This window comes from Symsagittifera roscoffensis, chromosome 5 (assembly GCF_963678635.1).
Source record: "Symsagittifera roscoffensis chromosome 5, txSymRosc1.1, whole genome shotgun sequence".
Classification (NCBI taxonomy): domain Eukaryota; kingdom Metazoa; phylum Xenacoelomorpha; order Acoela; family Convolutidae; genus Symsagittifera; species Symsagittifera roscoffensis.
This window is the reverse complement of record NC_087066.1, coordinates 18,656,451-18,674,769: the sequence shown is the minus strand read 5'-3', so window position 1 is coordinate 18,674,769 and position 18,319 is coordinate 18,656,451. Positions and strand designations below refer to the sequence as shown.

At 36.4% G+C, this 18,319-nt stretch overlaps 2 protein-coding genes across 2 annotated transcripts; both read right to left on the bottom strand.

The window, feature by feature from the left end:
- Positions 1-2,325: 2,325 nt before the first annotated feature.
- LOC134846637 (protein hobbit-like) lies at positions 2,326-16,187 on the bottom strand. The gene is made up of 5 exons (XM_063864024.1): positions 12,293-16,187; positions 12,020-12,196; positions 9,228-11,790; positions 8,547-8,838; positions 2,326-2,930 (listed from the first exon to the last, which is right to left on the bottom strand). Exons 1-5 carry the CDS (start codon positions 16,048-16,050, stop codon positions 2,794-2,796), a joined length of 6,927 nt encoding a protein of 2,308 aa, XP_063720094.1. The 5' UTR covers positions 16,051-16,187; the 3' UTR covers positions 2,326-2,793.
- A 144-nt stretch (positions 16,188-16,331) lies between these two features.
- LOC134846636 (glutaredoxin-related protein 5, mitochondrial-like) lies at positions 16,332-18,134 on the bottom strand. Its single transcript, XM_063864023.1, has 2 exons — positions 17,982-18,134; positions 16,332-16,514 (listed from the first exon to the last, which is right to left on the bottom strand). The coding sequence occupies exons 1-2, from the start codon at positions 18,132-18,134 to the stop codon at positions 16,332-16,334; spliced, it is 336 nt and encodes a 111-aa protein (XP_063720093.1).
- Positions 18,135-18,319: the final 185 nt, after the last annotated feature.

Here is an 18,319-nt window from a genome sequence, read left to right as displayed (position 1 = left end):
GATTCTGAAATTATAATGAAAAACGTGCTAACACCAAATGTAGCTTTTAAAGCGCTCGGCTACTACACATACAGTCACAAAATTAAGTTTGGTTTTTTAACAAGCCTATCTTCTTCAAAACTTCAAACCTACACAATTTTTAACGTAATCAGAAAATACAAAAACTAGAAATTCTCTTGCAGTTTTTTCCAGAAAGTGCCTGAAAAAAGTTAATTGTTTCTGAAAAGCAAACGAAAAACCTAACAACAAGGATAGCTGGTTGTTGTGCACGTAGCACAGAATGTTCCGACCACATTCCCATATTTTTTCAAACTATGTGCGTCGTGTGATGACAGAACTACGCCAACGCGTAAAAATTTAGGTAGTTAGGCATAAACGATTACAATTCTCTTCACAAAATATTTAAAAAAACAGTTGAAAAAAAATCTTAAAACAATTTTCAATGTTTTGCCCTACAAGATTTTTTAAAGTATTTTTGAAAGTTTTTACTTTCCAGATATGCATAAAAAATTTTCCAGAAGAATGTTTTTCAAGGATTGAGCTTCAAAAGATTGTTTTCCTTTAAGTAATACCAAGATTTTTAGCATAAATTACTAATTTTCTTATAGAACGAACTTAACTCAATCACTTTACTGGCTCAAAATTTGACTGAAGCTCAAAAATTTTATGCCAGTTTTTCTCGACACTTTAATATGATATATCACTCGACCCATTCCGATGATTATTTGTTATACCTGATTTTGGAAAAAAATGAACAGGACATCCAAAATCAACGCACACTAGGCCATTGTTGAAAAAAATTGAGCGCAAGTATATCAATATTTTCCAAAAGAAATCTCTAAGCCAAAAAAAAGATTCAACAATTTCCAACTCAATTATTATAATTACAACTGTCTGAAATATTGATTGAAAAATTATTCGGCTTATGAAGAAATAACGCATCTAGCAAACATATGATATCGGAGCCAAAAAACAATTTCAAGCAGGAAATTTCTAAACATGATCCAGGATCTCGAACTATGTCATCTATGCGCTGAAAAGTACTACAAAAATGCAGTTTTGTCGACAGAAGCAAAGCTGCGCTTCGCAAACACAAGGAAGAGAACGACAAAAAACAGCTCTTAGAAAAGTAGAAATAAGCCTCGAACAATAAAAATTGTTGCTTACTGTTGGATTTGAGCCTGCAAAGTCGAGCTTTGGCATCTCACTTCCTTCCCTTTCAGCCACCAACTCTTCGCTAGCGAGAAACACTAGCCAGAAATGGACCAGATGCTATAAAAATTCCAATGCTTCCGCAGAATATGATTATAGCAAAAATGCCGTCAAACGAGCATTATTACACAATATTCACAAGCTCGCATGTGTAACTAAGCAATAACACAGAGGCAACGCTTCAGCTTCGCAAACACCGGCGAGAAAGCGGCAAAATTCATACACAAAAAAATCTGCATGTAATATTTTGCAATATAATAAGCGAAAGGCACCACTAGAACTAGAATGTATTAAACCAAATTGCGAATAAATTATGCATTTCAAAAATGTCGCGAAGTAAACCAAGATGGAAATTTTCTGAGAAGGATTTAAATTAATATACTGTTGTATGAATCAAATAGTTTTTCCTTTCTTTTGATGAATTAAAAATCATCAACCGTGTTAGCCTATTACCGATCAAAATCAAAGCACTTGGCAAAATATTGCTAATACAGCCACTCGATTGAAAATTGCCACCAGCAGTAGCACTTTTATTTCCGACTTAGGTTAGAAAAAATGCATCGTACTATCACACTACGCTCGTGCGAAAAAGTTTGAAATGCATACAAAACTCCGAAAAAAAATCAACTTAATTACCACGATCTCTGGGACTTAAGAAATGGCTTTCCAAATGCAAGAAGAAAACTGAACCTTCAAAAACACTCCTGCAGCGGTAACAAACTAACAAAAGTCAACGCAGACGATGCCCCAGAAAAGCATACAAGTAAAACAAAAACTGGTTTCGACCGGACTCGAAATCCAGAGCTTTGTCGTTTCAAGCATGGGTATTACCTCTACGCCAATTACGCTGAAAAATTGATTGAATTTGAACTTATTAGTGAGCGAGTTGAAGCACGAGCAAGACTTCATGGTCCACTTTTGTAAATTAGCACTTGGTTGCGGTACCCTTGCTTATTCAAATGGTAACTAGGAGTAATTCACGTTGTTAAACGCCAATTTGCTGTTTACTAATTCTAGAGTGGAATTGGCTTCCAGTTAAATTGAAATTGAAAAGACAGTCAAAGCCGTCAAAAAAAATTTGACATTGAACAACTTTTATAACCTTTTCTTTAACCACAACGTTCATTTAAACTTAAAATATTGGAAACTAATTGTGAAATTTTTCAAAAACATATATTTGAAAAATTTCCTGATATACCTGCGCAGAAAATACAACTGAATACAAAATTCCTCCCCACTACGTGGTCGGACTAAAATTAGAGATTTAAATTAGAGTTTTTGACACTCTAAAATTCAATTGCAAAACAGTTCAGCGTGTCATAAATGAATCGAGTTTACAAGCTCAAAAATTAAGTCTATAAATCATTTCTACTCTACAAATCAACTTAAATAGCTAACAAAACATAATTTTCTTTTGAACGAATTATCTATAAAATACCGAAACAAAATTATTGATCAGAATTGGTTTAAAAACTAATTACAAAATTATTCAGGGTTTATTTTGTGATCCGCATCTAATATATTATCCTCTCTAATTCTAAAATGATAGCAGAACTATCAAGCCCCGAGGTTTTATGGCAATTATTTTGACTTGTTTAGATGCTGTTCATTCAGCTTGCGCAGCTTCTCCTTGTCTATCATTAGAGCCGCTTGATCTTCATCTGTCAACATCTTGCTATTTCTGTACGCACCGAGGCGAAGCTTCTCTTGCATCCAACCTGAAACAGCAAAACAACATCCGTTTTGATTATAAAGCTAAATAATAGCAATCAGAATAGACTATATTTGCACGTCATTCCATTCGCACCCTAAAAGCGCTAAATAAAAAACAAACAAGTATACACAATGATCGAAGCAGCAGCCGCAACCATCAAAGCAAACATTTTTGAGAAAACCATTCAAGGAGCAAAAAAGCTTGGCAAAATTCAAGAAAACAAAAACGGATTATATAGATCAGAGACCCTTTTCTGTGGAAGCCTAAGTGGCAACTGAGAAAAATAAATGCTCTCACCAGAACAATACTCTGTCAAATAAATACAATTTCAAGCAAACTATTAATTTGAACCAAATTTGATTTATGTTCAAATTTTGCTTTTTACATGTCAGAATAAGAACCTATTACAGGTCGAACCTACGGTGCTTTAAACAGATTGTTAACGTCAAAAGTATTAAATAAAAAAATTGAATGCAACGATAAAAAAAAAGGAGGGTATTTTCTGTTCTATCCGCCTAAATGAATAAATTTGGCAATTCAAATTTCGAGTTGAAATTGAAAGCGCGAAAGCGAGTGAAACTAAATAGCACTCGCTTGCAATTAGCAGCTTTTGACATATACTTTTGTTTCCTAATCGAGCAGCTGCTAATTGCACTCGTGTGGTATTTAATTGTTTGTTTCACTCGCTTTTGCGCTTTCAATTTCAACTCGAAATTTGAATTGCCAAATTTCTTCAATTTTTGGGGGGGGGGGGGGTGGGGGGGAGGGGGGAGAGGGGGTAAGTATAACCGAAAAGACCCAAAAAGGATGGGGGCAGCCAACCGCTTTTTATGCTTACTATATTGACTACTTTTAAAAATGCAACTTCGAGGTTTCCAAAATTCTCATCACAAAACTGAAAAAAAAACTTTTTTTGTTCTGAACCACCTTGATTAAAATGAGCAATGTGCTAAACACGCTTAAGAAAAAAAAATTGACTGGAACGTTTTGAAATTTTTTTTCAAACATAAGAGTCGAAAAAAATGGAACAAGTCAAACATGATCAAGAAACTAGGTCTACCAAAAATTTATATTTTCGTGTATATTGACAAAAACTCCAATAAGATATTTTAATAATAAATTAGCAATGGACAAAGCACGCGGCGAGGAAACAAAGCCGGTAATCTTTGAGCAGGCACAAGTTTAGCCGAAAAATTAAGATTCATAATTAGTTCTTTAGGGTTTTAAGTCCCACATGAAACTACGATGAACAACACTAACACTTGCAACTACCATGAAAGTTGCCTATATCACAAGAAAAAGCATTTATGTGGGCAAATAGCCGACGACCTTTGAGCAGACACCAGTGGAACTGCAAGTCTATCCCTGAAACTAGAAGGAACAACGCTGGTACTTGCAACTGCAATGAAAGTTGCTTGCAGGACAGTAGAATCTGTGAGGTGGCAAAGCGCCGACAAAACTTCAGCAGACAAACGGAAGTTCGAAAAGTCAAGTTTTACCGAAAAAAAATCAATCGCATACATAGTGAAAGACACTCGACCCCAGACCTTAGAGAAGGAACATCGAAATGGGACAGAACATGAAAGAATTGAATAAAGAACAAACCTGAAGAAGAAGGAAGTAAATAAATAAGAGAAGAATGTTGTTTACGGGAAAAAGTCTAGATCCGATTATAAGACGCTTGCTCTCGCAAGTGAAACAAAGAAACATTCGGCAACCAAAACCCCAAAAATCAATAATTCTTTACAACAGTTCAATAGTTCTTTACAAAACTATATCTGAATAATCCCGATTAAAAACCAGCTGAATTGATAGCGAAACGAGACGATGCTCGGCTTCGTACATTTTTAACAAATTTTTCGAAGAATCTCGATTCCAACAATGCCTGTCATAGCGTTAAGGTGTAACTATCTAAAGAGAACCTTGGGCTTTTTCGTTGAAAACTTCAAGATTTATAGCTAATTTTGGGGAGATTAACAAGAAGATATCAGAAACAATACAACCAAAAGTTGCACACCAAAATTACACTGTCTAGTGTAATCAAAAGTGATTTAAGGCCACTGATTTCTGCATTGCTTTTCTTTATCTTTTTGATTGGGATGTTTCAGGCTGAAAGGTCTCATTAAGCACCTGGCTAACTTTCAATGACCGGGATTCCTATTTTCACAAAAAAGGGACATATGAGTGCTGAATGTAAAAAATTTTTAGCCCCCAAACATTACGACATAACAATAGCAACGAAAAATCTTTTTAACTTTCAGGCCAAGGTATCAATATAATCGTTATTTCGAGATTCAAACAATGGGGAAACTTGGAGGAACCACACCTAGCTTCAGTATTCCTTATTTTTTCGAAGGTCGGAACATAAAACAAAATCAGAAATTTATGTTTTACATACAGCTTTTAAAGGACTTATGACTGTAATATAATTTTCTTATAATTAAAAAATAGTGAAAAACGGTAACTGAGCTTACATATTCTTGTGGTTATGAAACCTGAAAGCTCATTATTGTTTACCTTTAGCTCGGGGTCCATTCATTTCTGGTTAATCTGGCCTCCAAACTTTATTGCTCAAATCCTTTCGGTTTTTGCGGTATGGCCTTTAGGACTTTTTCAATTTTGTTTTCTCGACCCTATCATTACGTCATTAAACCGATAAAAAAATAGGCCGAAATGATACGGGCCGAGAAAAAACAAAGGAAATACGAAATCAAGGTAAGTAAAAACACATTGTACAAGTAAACCAAACACGAGCAACATTAAAGAAAAATGTGCCCCGCAAAAAACGATTCCAAGATGTAACAACTAAGCCGACAACAGCTAAATAGACAAAAAATTCGCCGACAATTTGATTAAAAGCAGCAAATTTCCCGTTTGAAAGAAAAACAGGTTCAAGTCAGATCCGAAACCAGGAGCTTGGACGTCCCAGGCATATTTGTTACCTGCAGGCTCAGTAGGCCGGTAACGCATAGAAGTTTGAATTCATTATGAACCAAGATACAAGTGATTCGAGTGATCCTGTTAAACAAGTTGTTAACCCGAAAAAAAATCTATATTCCGGTTTGATACCACTTGCTGATCTCAACCGCAATGATTATTGTTGTATTTAATGTTCCGACCATTTGAAAAATGGGAGAAAATATGTATCCGGGTATTTTATTTTTTTTGTTTTCCACGCAGATACCACAAAAAATCATCGGAATGGGTTGAGTGATATATCACATGAAAGCATATTCAGTCGTGATTCGAACGACATAATGAAATTATCTCTGTGCCGAGAAAAACCGGTTGGAAAATTTTAATAATATTTTGCGCTAAGAAGGTGAGCGCGCAGGATTAAACTATAGTTTATTCATGCTTAATTTAAGCCGTGAGCTTTTAGATTTACTCAAGTAACACTAGCGCTATTGTGGGAATCAGCGCCCTTTTGGGAATTAGCGCTATAAGTTTTTAGCGAAAATTTGGGAATCAAAAACTTAAAAGTATTTTAAAAAAAGTGTTTTTAAATTTTTTTTACAATTTAGTTTTCGTTCTTCTTGTCCATTTCCTACAAAGACTGTTTTCCATATGACCTACTTTACAATGACTGTCGAGCATGCCTAAGTTCTATTTTTTTTCGTTGCGATGCTTTTACCACACCACGCAGAAAAAAGACTCTAATTTGACAAAACGTTTTTTTTATTTTTTGTTGAAGGCTATGGTGCTACTTGTTCTGTGCTACTCGTTAAACAGCTATCCTTGATATTATTATGATTTTTTTATTACTATGATTATTAACTACTATGATTCATATTGCGATGATGATTAGTAATGTTTGTCATCAAACTATTGTTTACTATTGTTTACACAGAGACGAAGTTGCGTTCGCAAACAAAAGTGAGGAACATGCAAAAATGAGCTCTAAACAGGCAAAACAAAGTGAAAAAAGGAAAAGTAAAAGATTAAAAATACACCTTGAGAAAAAATTTTGAATGTCAAATTCGAGACAAGGAGCATCACGTTTTCACATCTGCTCCACGACCGCTTGTAATTTTACTAATACTTACTGACTCCAATAAAGTTGCAAAACTCAAGGAAAAAAACTGGATGTACATCTAAAGCTGGATGTACCTCTTTTAATATTTTTATCATATATTGTACTGATACGGAAATGCGTAATTTTCATACCTAAAAAAACTGATTTTACGCATTACCCCAGTTAATTCTCTGCTTATTTGAAGGAGAAAACTATTACGCGCCCTTTCAATTGAATTCTTTATCTCAGATTTGGCTAGGTAGTTTTCGAAAAAAAAGAAGATTAAAAAAACTATAAAAAAATCAAAAATTTGACTTTTTCAAAATCCATTAAGTTTATCTTCTTAAATGTGGGAAAAGCCTCTTATGCAGAACTTCAACTTTTTTCAAATACAAACATAGCCAATCAAAGATTGTAAAAGAGTAATGAATGCAAGTTAACAAAAAAAATTACTGACTTAGTTGAAAAAATCTCAACTTTCGAATTTCAAAGAAAAAAATTGATGCCCTTTAAGCTCTTTGAATTTCTAGATCGATTTTATGATTGGCGCTTTTTTGCTCCAGTTCCACGTTCGTATTTGGAGAGTGCTATTTACGTCACTTTCATCAGATGAAAGTGCATATATTCCTAAGTGCATTCATAAATGCAATTTAGTAACTCGCAATTTGTAATCTTCTTTTGGATTTTGCTTCAGCAATTTTGCGATGGTCTTCGCAAAAATTTTTGTGACGAGTTTGCTTGACTGAAACCCCACAATTTTTCTAAAGAAAAGGTTTTTTTTTCTTGTCCTCCCATTTATCATGACTGATGTGAAAACTTGGTGCTCTTTGAAAATTGTCTGCTCACTGCAGTGGATCAGAAATTTTCCTCTTTTTTTTAAGAGTCGATGAAATAGTGAGGACTCCACTATCGATCAGCAAATGTGTAAAGGTCGCGAAAAACGTAATTGAATTCTAGTCTTTTTAATTTGAAAGCCATGGTATCAATATTATCAGGGTTGTATCACTAATACCATTAAAAACTGTTCTTTCGAGAGCCGAAAATTGCCTGTGAAAAACCACAGATAGCTTCTGTACTCCTTGCTTCTTCGAAAGTCAAAACAAAAAAATAAATACTAGTTTTCTGCTAGACAGCTTTTGAATGATCCAATAACTGTAACATGATGGTTTATTAACAAAAACCATGAAACAACAGATACTGAACATACATATTCTTGTAGTTATGAAACCTAAAAGCTGATAATCTACTATCTCTAACACACCCCGTGTTAGAGATAGTAGATTATGAGCTTTTAGGTTTCATAACTACAAGAATATGTATGTTCAGTATCTGTTCTTTCATGGTTTTTGTTAATAAACCATCATGTTACAGTCATTGGATCATTCAAAAGCTGTAAAGCAGAAAACTAGTATTCATTTTTTTTGTTTTGACTTTCGAAGAAGCAAGGAGTACAGAAGCTAGCTGTGGTTTTTCACAGGCAATTTTTGGCTCTCGAAAGAACAGTTTTGTTTCCCAAACTTATACGGTAGTTGAAACAAATTAATCCCACATGTACGAGGAGTTCAAATCAGACTGGCGGTCCGAAGTTACAAAAACTATCTTTACCTTTTACAATGGTCTTCGTCACTTCACGCCTCACATGGTTGAGCAGATCTCTCCAGGTCATAGTCATGTTATGTATCTCCACTCGAGGCAACACGATGTGCATGTTGTGAATGTCTTCTATGTTCTTTTTCTTGTCGCCTCTGTAAGTCACATAGATAGGTACCTCCCGGATGCGAATCACCACAAACAAACAATTCCTCGCCGCTCTTTCAAAAGCTAAATCTATTGACTCATGGCCTGCGTGACTGCTGTATAACTTCTCAAAGTCCCTGTCTTTCGCTTCTTTTTTAACCTAAAAAGACGTATCAAATGAGCTCCAAGTTGAGACTTTTTACAAATATGGCAACGAAATAAAACAGCACACAGAAACTTAAATTTTTAAACTTATTTCATTTTTGGTCGATCAGATCCCAATATTTGCTAACAGTTCATTTAGCGCCAGTATAATAAATAAGAGGGGAAAACTTTCTTGTCACTATCCTTTTTCATTAAAAGAACTAAAAAAGAGCCATTTCGGCATATTTTGTCAAAACTACTCTAGCCAGCAGACTACAGAAAACTTCAAGCACTAAAAATATTGCTGAAACAATCGACGTAAATTGAATCCATTTGGTTTGATTATTGAGAGAAGTTCAAATAAATATTTAACAATATCCATTTCATTTTCAAATGTTTTTGTACCTTCTTTTTCTTGTTCTTCGAAGCCAGTGCCGAACTCAACGAGTATGAACTGCTTCCCGACTTATGCAAGGTCAACTTGCTTCCTGCCTTGTCGTGTGGCAAAGCAGTCGTCAAGAGCCTCATCTGATGCAATTCTTCCTCCTCCTGTTTTCGCTTCGATTCCACCGGGAACAAAAACTGCTTCATAGTCTTCCAAAACGCTTCTGTCAAGTGAATATTTAATGTCGCAATTTTTATATCCAGTAGTTCGCGGATTTGGATTCCGCCGACAGCTGGCTTTTCTCTCATCTGGACAACTAGAATCATCCCTCTGTCATTGTCCGGGCTCAGCTCATCACCTTCGTTTTGAATAGAAGATTCGCTACTACTACTTGCCATATTTCTAGCATTCTTTTCATGAGTTTGTAAAATGTCCACAAAATGGTCGTTATTGATTAGATTTTTAACTTCGACATCTTCTAAAGCGACACGGTGATCCAGGCTGTCATCACTACTCGCAATTTTTGTATACTTGAAGTTTGTCAGGCAAACATCGGCGAAACCTATTTGACCATCAACTTCAGTTAAGCTCCACTTCGCTTTGGCGAATATGATTTCCTTTTTGTTCGCAGCAGCTGGTTTTTCATCATTTGATGGTAGTTGGATTTTACTCTTAAGCTGCAATTCTTTGTAACAGGTCAGCGCTAACTGTAATCTCTGAGCTGAAGCTTCTAATTCTTTTTTCTTAGATTCAACTGATTCTTCTTGAGCGAAAGCGTATTTTCTCCAATGAGTAATTTCTTCTTCGATTCTTTGTGAGCCTTCCGAGTCGATTTCCGAACCTAACTTTGAAGCTACTAAATTTTGAAGTGACTGCAATTTACCTTCGACCGCTGCTCTATCGCGTTTCAATGTTTTCAGAGCAAAATTCCCTTCTCTCAAATGTTTCTGAATATTTATAATTGCCAGCTTCAATTCGGCGAACTCTCTAACTTGCATTGAAAGTCTCAAAATTTTAAGATTTTCAATTGAAATCTTCTTCGATTTTTCTTGGTATAAAATTAAGTTATTCACTATGTCAAGCACTAAGCTGTACTGAAACGAGTTAGTGCTAATGCATAGATCATTATGATGAAGTCTGAATAACGAAACTGGCGCTTTTTTGGACACTTGTTGTTTTGAAGGCACATTGTATATAGGCATATTTTCGTTTTCTGAGAGTGAGTTAACAGTTACTAAAGAGACATTACAGCAACATCTGCTAATGATTCTCTGGAGCCGATAAGATCCACAAGATGACACAAGAGCACCTATTGCCTCTGTCAAGACTTCCTCTTGGAATGACTGTTCGTCCATTGATTTCGAAAGATTCTGCGACTCAATGTTCACAACAGTCAAAGGCAACCACGATACCGTTTCGTCGTTTTCTTCGCAAGCTACTAAGTCGTTATAACTCAATGTGGAAAAATACTGCATATCATTAAGAGAAACAATCAGCGAGTTCTTACTGTATAGTTTGTCTTCATACCAAATGGACTCGTGCTGATACCTGTCAATTTGGGCGTCGGAAGCTGTCACTATTACCAGACCTGGGGTGTCGAAACCGAGAAGCTTCAATTGCATGTCGGATATCGCTACTTTTAAGCTATGTTGATTGACATCTGACAGTGAAATCTTGTCATCCTCGTCATCTTCGGGTATATATTTCTCTTCATTAAACCCGAAGAACCGTTTGCTGTCAATATCTTTCACGAGGATCTCGTACAAAGGATCTGCGAACGGATTTTGCTGTTTACATGGCGTTGATGCGGTTATGGATGCTTCAGAATTATCAAGCTCTTCTGAACTGGTTCCTATTGAGGATATTTTGTGAATCGGATGCTGCAATACACTCTTCCGCCTGTCCCATTTGGATTTCGGGTCTTCGGTGTTTACAACTACAATTGGCTTCAAAGCATCTGATGACAAATTCTGCCTCAAACTTTTGTTGAAAGAGTACTGGTCGTAAAGTCGCATTATAATCGCCCGGTTCCGTCTGCTCCAAGTAGCATGCACGCCTGATGCTGTCAAAGAATGCATGGGCGTCAAGTACACGATTTCTTCTGCAACCGAGTCATTACTGGAGCGAACTGTATTCGGCGTGATTTCCGTTTTCTGGTACGACAAGCTCTGAATTGACATGAAATGGAGCTTACGCGGCGGCTCAGTGTTACGTTTATCCCTGATATAAATATCCATCAATGATGACTGATCTTCTGTCTCTGAGTTATCAGATATGACGAAGATGTAGACATTGTTGAGGTCAAATATCAACGACCTCGTGACCCATCGTGTTGCCGGTCGTCTGATTAGTCTGTCATTGTGAGGTTCCAGATACAAACTTTGCTCTGTTTTCAATCGTGAATTACTCGAGAAGTAACACGTCACTCCTCTGTTTCGCTTTTCGCTCACCCTGTAATTGTAGGTGATGGCAGGAGTGTCGAACTTGGTCACTAGGTTACGGAAATGTCGCATCAGAGAGGCTTTCTTTTTGGTTCTGACATTTTTGTAGTATGCTCCTCTTTTAATGGGACGGCCAGTCGTCCTAGAAAACAATGAACTACATGGAACCAAAGCAATTCGAGGGCTAACATTTACGGGAACTAAAAAAACGATTCAATATCTTTCCGAAAAAACCTTGCCAAGCCTTTCTGCCAGCCTAGGGAGCAATGATTTTCTTCTAGCAATAACTCAGTCCAACAAAAGTGATTTTAAATTATTGCGCGATCAATATTTGATATACATCAGGACTACTACACTTCAAAACTGCGTACCCCAAAAGCTTTCCAAATTGGTGGCACCAGTTGAAAGTTGAGCTGAACATGTCAATTTTGGCAGTGCCTGAAGGCAAGTCACTCGTCAACAGCGCTTCATCATTCACTGCAGTCATTGGCTCACCTCCAGTAGAGGGTCGAATTGAAATTGAGAAGGTAACATCAAAGCTCTGTGATCTAAACGAGATTTTCGAGACAGTTAATTTTCAAGCCCACAAATTGTGGTTGCCAAAATGTTTCGGCAACAACACCGCGTTCCATGAACATCATTACCTGAATCTTGAGTAGGTGTCGTAGTCATCTAAGTAAATATTTTGAGGCTTGAACATAACAGCATGATGGGCATACGGGTTCCCCAAACAATGATACACAAAGTTCCATGACATCTTGGTTCTAGGTGCATGTATAAAGGTTAATGGCGCCTTGCTGCACGTTTGAATAACCACTTTCAGATCTCCTGATAAAATCTGATTATTCGGAACCCAGTCGTAACATACGTTGTTCCACAGGAGTCTTAGTTTCTCCGACTGTTTGTAAGGGTCTAACGTACACAGCCACGTAATTTCAAGTGACTTGTAATAACAATGGAATTTTCCTTGGCATTTAAGGCGTGCTTTGTCCCAAAAAGGCAATGATGGGCTCGGATCAGCGGAGGGTTTGTTGATCAAAGACATTCCATGGCTAACTTCATTCCAACCCGGATCACGATTTTGACCCCAATTAAAGGTCACTGCATCAGAGGTCATGGTGAGGTTATGAAACCATTTCTGACTTCCAGGATTTCTCTTCAACCTAGCTGCTTCAAATTGATTACCAAGGGAATAGTCTGTGAAAGAAAATGAATTTTCGGGTCGCAGAATAGCTACTAAAAATTTTCCCGAAATGTTTCCATTTGCAACTGTATACATTGGATCTGGGTAGTCTCGGATTTTTATTTCAAACAAATCTGAGCTGACTGAAACTAATCGACAAGCTTGGGCACTAAATTGGATGCTTTCAGGAACTGTCGTCGTTCCGTCTAACTCGTTCATGTGTCGTATAATGTTATCACGCCCTGTCATTTCTTCGTCGGCGAAGCATAGTATCTGCCAGTTTTTCATGGTCATACAAACCAAGTTTTGATCTCCTTTGAAATAATCACGTGAACTTTTCCATCTATCGATGTAACACTTGCTGTTCATTTCAAGCAACTGTTGCTTTTTCATTTCATACACCTCATCTGTGCATAACTCCGGGGGGTTACTTAGACAAGCCTCTTGCCAACGCTTTTCGAAATATGACATTCGATCCATTTGTTCGATTTGTTCATCAAGAAGCAACCTGTAATTTTCACTGAGGCGTTTCTCGAATACACTATCATCGATTGACATCTTGAACGACTTCAAGGTAAAATTGAAGTCTGGCCACACGAACTTTGATTTACCTTTAATAGGAGGGTTGGACTCCGAGTTGACTGGACCGTTTACCGGTGACTCATTGCTAGAAGTCGGGTTACTGCTTGATGACGGATAATGTAATGCTTTCAACCATTTTCGAGCCAATGTTAGCTGCGAGAAGTTTTTATGAAAAACATATCCACTCGGAAACTTTATTTGGCATTCGTCAACGTCTAGGGTAATGACATGGTTTTTAGTTGACAGACTAAATTTTTCTCTATCAACGGTAGAAGCGGACGAAATTGTAGAATACTGGAGAAAGAACTCGGAAAACGTGAAAATCGGATCTACCTGAGACGTTTGCACTTTATCGACATGAGTTTTCGGATCCATTGTGTTCAGCAAATTCGACTTTGATTTCAAATTTCGGATCTTATTTGTATCGCAAAAAACGTTAAACGATGAACATTTTATACACAAAGATGAGGGTGAGACTGAAAATTGCAGCGCCGTCAGCTCAAAAGTATTCGAAAAAGACTCTCCGACTATTTGTTCTTCACTTGGATCCAAAGTCTTCGCGTGTATTCCAAACGTCTTACATGTCACCGAAATCAGTGGCAATTTTCTCATTTTGGAGTCAACTTTCCACGCTACAAGTTGTTCACGTGATCCAGTTTCTTGCTTTTGTTTGTTTTTGTATACTTTACTGGGCGATCTTTTCAAAGAGTTTTTCAGGGATGCGTAACATTTGACCATGGTATATACTGTCATATGAGAGCTCGGTTCCCATTCTGAATTAAAATTTCGCAGCTTCACATCGATTGATTTCCATGGACATGCAATTTCCTTTAGCGAAAAATGATACACATTCGCCAAATTCACAACACGATCGTCATGATGAACGGACAAGCAAAGATTTGCAAATTTAAACTCAGCGAAGTCCACGAAACCTCTAGAAATTTCTGTAATTGTTAAAGATACCTTATGAACTTTCCTAATCCCAGGATCTGGGTCAGACAAAAACATACACTTCATTACATTAATCGACGTTATTTCATTATCGAATTTCAGCTTTCTGTGAGAGTCAGATTTTTCGGATTCAGCCTTTGTTTGTTCTTCATCTCCAGCGCCTTTAAAAGATCCATTTCGCATCAAACTCACATTGGAGGCCGATCTCTTCCGAGGGATGAGTCGTTTCACACTTTGAACGAAAGCGTCGATGACAAACGGAGCACTGCATATTTTGATCACATCGATGTACAAACAGTAAGTGAAATGAAAACCACCCCCATTGAGTAAAAATCGAAACTCTTTAAGGCAAAAATGGGGCGAACTCTCCGACGAACCGTAAGTAGTAACATTGAAGTCACTTATGAACCCTTCAAAACTTAATTTCGTATCTAAGTCCAGATTCTGGAACTCTTGCTTCGAATATTTATTACAAGGATCTAACAAGGTATAACTCTTTTCTGAAATAGAAATTTCAGCTGAAACTTCCATTGAGTGCGAACACTCGAGAGAAACCGGGATTAAGTCTATAAGTGGAATCGAATCTTCGTCCGGGTGTATATGGAGTTGCGAGTCTAATTCCGCGAAACCAAGTCGTGCCGACACTGAACGCGGTTTCAAGTCTAAGATCAAATTGAAACTCTGAATTAGCAACGTGCTCACGCTTTTTTCCACAAAATGGCACTCAAACTGTGGAATTACACAGTTGCAGTGGATAGTTTGCTTGTCAATAATAGTAACCGTTACTTGCATGTACGAGAACGTACAGAGAGAACTTTCAATATCTGGGAAAATATCTTCCAATTTGAAGCAATGAATGTTAAAGGTAACAACAGGGGGCAGTTTTGACGTCTTACACAATTGTCTGATAAAGTTATGATGAAAAAATGCGATTAACAATTCTGGTGAGAGTTTAAATTTGGGCTTCAAGCCATTGGAGTTATACAATGAAGCTTCGCTTTTGACATTTAAGATACTATTTAGACTAATTAAAGGCTCCTTGATATCAAAATTCATTGAAGATAATTTATATTTCGTGGAAAATGAGAAGCACTCCTTGTCAAAAATTGACAAAAGGGACAATTCGAAACACGTGAAAACGTTTGTAGGATCCGAACATGCAGCCACGATTTTCGAGATTCTAATCGATCGAATTGTGAACACAATTTTAAACCAATTGTTGGGGGGACTTTCATTTTTCTCTTCTCTCAAAATGACATGTTGCAGATTAACAGTAATTGAGCGAGCAATAAGTGATATTTTAATATTAGTAATTTCGAACTGAATGAATTTGAAAATATAATACAAAGCTGAAGGTAAATAAACATTGCGCAATTCTTGTGGGTTTTTGGACCCTGCTTTCAATTTCTTTACAGAGGTGGCAGCTATTAACGGATGATAAGTGATGTTTAAACCATCGATAATGAAGATAAACGTACGCTTTCTGTAACTTATCGTGATATGATTGGCAACAAGGTGTAACGATTTGAGTGTAATTTGAACATTATGAACTCCTCTCAAATTGATTTTATCAATTGTAATTTTTCCTCTAGAGACAAAATAAGTTCCCCACACGCAGAGTTTCTCGAAGAACCACAGCAGGAGAAAACCCAAAAGGCATAAGAAACATACATCCAACCAATCCATTTTAATGATCCCGAGTGGCGGTTTTAGGTACCATATAGCACCAACAACTTGGAAATTTTAATGGCTGTAATACAAGGTCACATTTCATCCACTGTGGTCTATATAACCTCAGTCCCAGACAAATGATGCGAACATGGACATCTGAAGAAAAAATTACCTTAGGACTGAAAATTCAAAGGTTCATAATTATTTTAGTAGGTTCCCACTGTTCATAAAAAGTCCAATAAAAAATATTTAACATTCAGTTTATAGGCAAGGAAAGAGTGGATACTTTTAGTTATTCAGTCTTTCTTCGCTTCATTTTCTGCTTGCGTTAAAAGTTTAGATTTGATGCCCAGTTTTTGAAGTTCCTCCACAATATCGCCCGATTGATGCATCTGAAGAAGAACGTCACATCCTCCAATAAACTCTCCTTTAAAGTAGACTTGTGGGATGGTTGGCCAGTTTGAAAAAGATTTCACACCCTGAAATCAATCATTGAAATGTCTGATAAAACAAGCATAGCAGAGGATAAAAAACCAAGTATTAAACAAAATAAAAAAACTGCAAAACAGTGATAATTGACTATTCAGCCAGAAAAAAAACTAAAAAAAAACATAACTATGAACTTTTTTAAGTAGCTGATAAAAAGATAGCTACAGCAAACTTTACAATTTACATTATCGTTTCAGTTAAATTAATGTTTTGAACACCAAAACATTAGCTGCTGTAACGATTGAATCAACAGAAGAAAAATTTAACAAAAACAACCTGTCACTGAAAAAAAAAACATGAGCTGCTGATTTGAAGAGGCTTTGAGCAACTCAAACAAAAACATCTGACATCACATAGAAACAATGTTTTATTCTAGAGATTTGAAACTCTAATAATAACCAAACGCTGATGTAGCAAGGATAGTCAGTTACACAATCATAAACATAGCCAACTGACAGTTGGAAAAGAGAAATGAAGAGAGTAAAGGAAACTGAAAAAAAAACTTGTTTTTTCAAAAAACTTCAACTTTTGAAATTCGAATAAAAATTAGATGACCTTAAAGCTCTTTGAATTTGTAGAAACATTTATGATGGACATTTTTCTGTTGAAATTAACCCAATTTGAGAAGACTGGATCAATAGGTAAAATTTTTATTCCACTGGGAAATCTGAAAATTTAATTCTTTTTTGGAAATTTGAAGTCAATCACGTTTTTTGTGGCCTTTACTCGTTTTTTGTTCGATAGGGGAGTTTGCCTTCCTTTTAACAATAAAAATGCAGTGAACTTAAAAAGAAACCACAAGTCAAACCGCGAAAAATCATAATTGAGCGTTAACAAATTTCAAAACTTTTTCGTGAAAAAAAAACAAAAAATGAGCAAGACCTATATCAGAGTTTTCACGACGTTCATTACTCTTAAAAAAAACTAAAACAAAAACAGTTTCCTTGTTTGTCCGTAGTGGAGAGAGGATCTGAAGGAAAGCCTAGAACTTAGACATATTCGATTTTCACAGTAAATTCGGTATATTCGACGCAGTTGTCGCCCAAAAATTGATAGCAAAATAATAAAATCAACACATAAAAATACTTAATACTTTTCTTAAACTTTTCATTCCAAGCAAAGCGCTAAAAAATTTCGAAGGATAATTTTCCTAAGGTAAAACTAAATTTTCACGGCTTAAACAAAAGCTTATCCTCCTATTTTTAGCCTGCTCCCTCGCTGCTTTATTTGCCCATAGAAAATTAGACCAAAAATCAAAGCTTCATGAAATTTCCTGATGTCGTTCGAATGACAACTTACAAGGCTCTAATATGATATATCGCCAGAACCATTCCGACAACAATTATGTAATACGTGATTTAGAGTGGAAAACAAAGAAAAAAAGTACAAAAAAACTGAAGCACCGAAGACAGTCCTCCGCACTGGTCGGGACTATAACAAAATCGTTTCAAACGTACTTCTCTGATTTCATTTTCTTCCAGAACATTATGCGCATTGTAATCCTCAACTCCGTGCATCTTTAAAATCTGTACGACAGCATTACTGAAACCACACTGAGGCGCCGTAGGCACTCCCTTCATGAAAATTACTATATCTTTCGCTGCAACCATATCAGACAACCTCTGTCGTAGTTCACTGGAGAGCGCTGATGTTGAGCATGCTCTTAGAGGGATGAGAAAAGTTGAGGCAATTGTGTAATTACGTGTCAGATTACGTAATACAGACATAATTATTTTGTTTTCTCAATGCCAAGAATCACACATTCAAATCTGCAACAAAATAAAGATTTACAAAC